Genomic DNA, 6112 nt, shown 5'->3' with positions numbered 1-6112 from the left:
ATTTATTTATTTTATTTGACATCAAGGTGTATGCCGTGCCTCCAAGCTTTCTTATTTGTTTTGCTAATAAACGTTCTACCTTTCTTACCTTTGTTTATATAATATAGGCTACATGTTTACTCATTTCCAGTTTTGTATACCTATTTAAACTTTATGTAAGTCATTTGTTATTTTATATTAGGCATAGCCTGCCCTATAGCATGGTGTATTTTTATTCGTTTTGTTAATAAAAGTTCTATGTTTTATTTATAGGCTAAAGTGAGTTTGACGTTGTATTTTGTTGTTGTATTCAAGCAATTGACGCCGAACTGCCGCTAATTCAAAAGTGAAAGTAAAATGCGCACGGCACTTTTAAGCTATATTTTATATTAGGCATAGCCTGCCCTATAGCATGGTGTATTTTTATTCGTTTTGTTAATAAAAGTGATATGTTTTATATATACGCTAAAGTGAGTTTGACGTATTTTGTTGTTGCATTCAAGTAATTGATGCCTAACTGCCGCTAATTCAAAAGTGAAAGTAAAATGTGCACGGCGCTTTTAAGCTATTTAAAAGGGAAGGAAAGCGAGGAAAAGAGGGAAAATTCAAACGAACTAAAAACGAACAATTGCTTTACGCCGAATTGCTGCTATTTGAAAGTGAAAGTAAAATGGCATGCTGCTTTTACAAGCTATTTAAAAGCGAAGGAAAGCAAGGAAAAGAGGGAACGCCCCCGCCCCCACGGTGATACCGGTATTATCCGTATTGTCACACGTTGATTAACCGGTGGGAAAATTTCCTCACTGTCACTCTATTTAAAAGTATCACAAAAATATTACTTTCTTAAAAAAAAAAAAAAAGTGCCCCTGGACAAATTATTATGGAAACATGAAAGGTACCCATCGCTCAACCGATTCATCATGGATTGTGTTGCCTGTCCATCAGAATCACTCCAAGTGTCCTAAAACAAAACAGCCAGCCAGACTGCATATTAGAGACAGACATCTTCAAGAAATGCACAGAATGCACTAACAGGAAGTTCTCTGACCTCTGACTTGAGTGCACTGGACTCGAGCAGACTCTGGTGAATGGCGTACTGGAGCAGCTCTTCATCATGACTGGCTGGGTTGTAACGGCGTGTGTTGGAGTGGCGGTAGCCCCCTCGGTGGTGATAGTGCGAAGGTGCCACGAACACAGATGGACACACCTTGAATGGAGCAGGTCCTGCAGGAGCAGGAAGTGAAACATACTGCATTTAACATTCATGTTAGAACATTTCCCTGCTGGATCAACAAACCAATAACTCATTCCCACTATGAATTAAGGGCAGAGTTTGTGACAGTTAACAGGTCTTCTGTGCGTTTTTGTTCTGGAACAGATGAGGAATCAATACATTTCCAAACCTGAAGCCTGGCTGTCACACTTCTCTTCTGTAGGTGTGGGTGTAGAAGCTGATTGGTTGGAGTCCAAAGGTTCATCTGTACTGCACTTGTTGACATTTCCAAATGTGATGCGGGCATTCAACACATGGAACAGAGGGATTTCTGAAGAAACAGAAACAGAATCAAACCCATGATCTAGTTAGCGGCATGCTCTGCCTTATATTAAAGCCATTCACAAGGTTGGTTAGTTGTTTATTTTTATTGCCATGTCAGCATCTTAGGCTTTCTTCATGGAGTTGGAATAAACAAAAAACAAACACAAAATAAAACCAAATCAACACACACAAAAAAACTGCAGATTAAATTATATATATATATATTTTTTTTAATTAACATACGATAAAAAAATCTAAAATCTTTTCAGGTAAAATCTTACTAAACAAGTCCCCGAGTGAACGTAATCCATAAAAGTTTTCTACTTGCATTAAAATTGGGACAGTGCAATAAAATATGTTTAATGGAAAGGGGGGGTCATGCAGAACGTGCATAATCTTGTATATTCACACAAGAAATATACAAAATCAGATTCAGTCTTCCCTGCCTTGCTATACTGGACTTAGGTTCTCTAGAGTTTTTGGACAAGGTGATAAACTAAGGGAATATGTCCCTTCTACCAAATATAAGTTTTATGAAGTTTTCCTTAAAGTCCACAGACTTGAAACACAAAAGCAGTCTTGAGAAACTTGTGAGCAGGACAGCTAGATTAGTTAATGCTAAACTCTCTTCCATACACAATTTGCAAACATTTAGTTGAATTTTAAGAGTGTACTTGCAGTTTTGTTGCAGGTTAGAGAAGTTAATATTCAATCTGATGCATTAACTTACAAATGCTGGACAGGGTTTCATTTGAGAACTGAGTAGTAGGGCTGTTTGTTCCTCTCACTCACCGATCTTCACAGGGAAGCCAGGGGGAAACCTGAGGTTGATGAAGTCCCTGAGTCTGGCAAAGTGAGTGCTGGTGCGAGCCATCAGGTCAATGATGGGAGTGACCTGCTCCACCAGAGACAGAGGATGCTCTTCACTCATCCACAGGGTGCCTTTAAACCTGAGAGGGGGTCCAAACACAAAAACTGAACCATTTCTTCAATTACATGTGTGTAATATATTATTTACTTATTTAAAAATAATTGTAGTGAGGTTGAGTGAATGGTCAGCCTTACTTCTGTGTTCTGATGGTGAGCTCAGTGGGCCGACCGATGTCTCTGCCCTGCAGGTCAAAGTTGGGGTTAAAGTACTCCTCTGGAGTAATAGCTGTGGGGTTTGTGGCAGTGGCATACTCCATAGTCATGTCCTGTAATCGTACATACAAATTAATCCTTCCAGCTTTGTAAAACACAAGTGTCCCGATGTTTTTTTTTTAAATGTACACCTAAAATGTATAAATGTGTTTGATCTAGATAACAAAATATCAAACTATTATACACATAAAAAAAAAAAAAATCAAAATATTATATATATACACATTTTAAAAGAACAGTAGTACTATTCAAGCGAAATATTCCACAAAAGTAAATACAATATAAATCAATAGAAATACTGTTCAAAAATAGTATTTGGACAATTTGTGGTTTTCAAACATTGGTGGAACATGATCATCATTAATGTGATGAACTATATGATGGACTATACATCCACTAAAAATCAACTTGACACTTGTTTTTGTTACAAGTCATTTCTAATATGGATCAAAAGATCATACATTTGTTTGGATATTTCACTTGGTTTGAAATTTTGTATCAAATTCATTGACATTCATAAATTTGTAAGTGTGACTGCAGTGCCCAAATACTTCAGAAGAAAACAAATTCAATGTGTCTGTTTTGTGTGCTTACCCCTTGAGCACCGATCTGTTGCTCTACTGTCCCGAGTAAAGACTCCAGGACATTCCTTTCACCTGTTGAGATCAAAAGCATCAGTAATTGATATTAACCAGTTAACATAACAGGGAACAGACTATAGACCCTTTACCACTGATGGAGTGCTGGAGCCCAGTCTGGAACTATTTCATGCGTTTTATTGCCAGAAAAGCAATTATGGGCAAGAAAATTGGCTTCAAACTGATCCCTACAACCTGAAACTGATCAATTTGCCAGATTAAGTTTCGAATCTGAGCGAATCTGAGCTGAGGCAAAACAAAACTATACTAGAGTTAGTGCTATACTAGTTATGTACTGTAATAACGTTAATTAGATCACAGTTCATAACTCAAGTGGGAACACAGGGATGTTCTGAGAGAGATTTGCAGTTCCCGGTCGAGCACCAGCACCATTTTGGTAGAAAAGGGGTATGACATTTATAGTGTAAATCTTAAAGTGGGTTAATTACTTTTTATAACTAAATGATTTTTATTACTATAAAAAAATCAAAACGACGGTGGGGGTCGGTGCCGCGGTGGGCAAGTGACATAACCGGTGTTGCGGCTTAACACCGGTATCACCGTCAACACCGTCTATCGCGGCAAGCCTAGTTTATAATATTACAAAAGACTTTTATTTCAAATAAACTTTCTATTCATTAAAGAATCCTGAATAAAAACGTATCATGGTTTCCACAAAAATATTAAGCAGCACAACTGTATCCAAGCTTGATCATAAGAAATGTTTCTCAAGCGGCAAATCAGCATATTAGAATGATTTCTGAAGGATCATGTGACACTGAAGACATCACATAAATAAATGATATTTTAAAACAAATTACAATAGAAAACAGCTATTTCAAATTGTAATAATATTTCACAATATTACAGCCTTTACTGTACTTTTGATCAAATAAATGCAGCCTGGGTGAACATAAGTGACTACTTTTAAAAATCTTACCGTCCCCAAACTTTTATATACTATACAATAATAGCTCAAAATTCCCCAAAATAATACACAAAATCAATTGACAGACGCACCTCTCGGATCTTGCACAGTAACTCTGGAACGCCACCCAGCGCAGTGGAGGCTTTACGGTAATCTCGTCGCTGGAGCACCAGCTGCACCATCTCTGGATCTCCTGTGCTGACTGCTTCCTGCAGCACTGTGCAGACAACAACACACATATACATCTGCTTTAACTGGACCTTTAGGTATTTATCTTTATCTAAGAATATGGGCTTGTAATGGAAAGGTAAACATACTAGCTTCTATTCTATAGTGCACTGTAAATCACATAAAAAGACATCTGCTAAATGACCAGTAAGTGTCTTGGAGGAGGTGATCATTAGAGCATACATAATACTGGATCCCGGAAAAGCCGGACCAGAGGTGGCTGGGAAAACTACTGATGTGCAAGAGTCGTTATAATTCTAATGGTATTCTTGTGGGGGTCAATGCAATTTACTTCAAAGATTGCCATGACGATACTGCAAAACTATCTGATGTCTTATAAGACCTACTAAGTTGACTAATGTGCAATTCATAAGCTCTATTCTCACCTGTCCAATTTTTGTCGTTCTCTTTGGAAACATCTGCGCCGTGTCTGAGCAGCACTCTCACTGACTCCAAGTGTCCTAGTGAGACGGCCAGGTGCAGAGGCGTCCGGCCCCTGGGATCCACCTCTTCAATGTTACTCTGAAAGGAGTGTAAACACATACAACTCATATCTTAGTGAGGAAATTGAGAAGTGCCAAAAATCATGAGCATTGCTCTTAAAAAAATGAAAATGGAAATATGGAATGCAACTGTCATTAATCAAAACACTGGATGCTCTTCCTGTGAATTGGTCATGATGCCTGTCATATATAGCAGCAGTATTCAATCATTCAGATGGCATGGACATTCAAATAAGATCATCCTAGGGTGAAAGACTCAATCCTAAAACTTAAAAGGTAGCTATATATTTACATGAATAAAGACACAATTTACTGTGAAAACTGATGCAATTGTTAAATAAATGTTACAAATGTGTGTGAAATATCTAGTTTCTATTACGTTTTTTTTTCTACTTGCTGCTAGATGTATTATTTATCTATTTATTTGAATTAACATTTATTTCTTTAGCTTACTCTTAGTTTTTACTATCTTATAGTTAAACTATACTATCTTATTTTTACACGTTTTCCCCCAACAAAGCTGTGATCTACAGCCTGGTGCAGCAAAATGAAGCTTTATTGATGTTAGGATGAGCTCACCAGCTCTCCAGTGCAATGACATACAGCAGTGCTGTGGTTAACAAGTGGATGGCAAGCTGATGAAGCATTTTGCAATAAGATCAAATAATATACCAATTCCAATTTCTTTAGATTATTAAATACGTCAAGCATGTCATGAAATCCACTGGAGGCAGACATCTCACAGCAGTCAAATGATTCTAACACCAGATGCACCACCACCAGTCTACATACATCAGCATTTACGGATTCCCCCCCACCACACACACACACACACACACACACACACACACACACACCGTCTGCATCTCTTTTTCCAGCTTCCTGTAGTCATTCTCCCACACCAGGGCATGCAGTGGAAACCTGAGGCTGAAATCCTCGACGCTGGCAGCGGTGGCCGATAACATTCTGCCTCGATCAAACTCTCCGTGTCTCCCCCTCCAAAATCAAGAGCCAGCCTGCGAGCTAGCTACTGTCATGAACCATCAAAGCTCTTCATGCGTTTAATTAATTGTTAATAATTATACAGTGACTCTGACTACTAAACAGGTGGATTTTAGTAAAGGAGACGCCGAAAACGCAACCAACTTTTTTCAAA

General features: G+C 38.0%; 1 protein-coding gene across 1 annotated transcript in view; it reads right to left on the bottom strand.

Annotated features, from left to right (window-relative positions):
- Positions 1 to 6112, bottom strand: part of LOC107654597 (ankyrin repeat domain-containing protein 13A-like) — an 8901-nt gene extending 2789 nt beyond the window's left edge. The window contains exons 1-9 of the mRNA XM_016441748.1: positions 5814 to 6112; positions 4840 to 4975; positions 4290 to 4442; positions 3254 to 3315; positions 2582 to 2712; positions 2309 to 2466; positions 1383 to 1523; positions 1028 to 1203; positions 879 to 940 (exon numbers count right to left, since the gene is read on the bottom strand). Coding sequence (XP_016297234.1) covers positions 879 to 940; positions 1028 to 1203; positions 1383 to 1523; positions 2309 to 2466; positions 2582 to 2712; positions 3254 to 3315; positions 4290 to 4442; positions 4840 to 4975; positions 5814 to 5921 — 1127 coding nt within the window. The 5' untranslated portion in view covers positions 5922 to 6112. The remainder of the gene's footprint in view (positions 1 to 878; positions 941 to 1027; positions 1204 to 1382; positions 1524 to 2308; positions 2467 to 2581; positions 2713 to 3253; positions 3316 to 4289; positions 4443 to 4839; positions 4976 to 5813) is intronic.

Source organism: Sinocyclocheilus anshuiensis, unplaced genomic scaffold (assembly GCF_001515605.1).
Source record: "Sinocyclocheilus anshuiensis isolate Anshui unplaced genomic scaffold, SAMN03320099.WGS_v1.1 scaffold799, whole genome shotgun sequence".
NCBI lineage: Eukaryota > Metazoa > Chordata > Actinopteri > Cypriniformes > Cyprinidae > Sinocyclocheilus > Sinocyclocheilus anshuiensis.
This window is presented reverse-complemented; position numbering and strand designations above follow the sequence as displayed.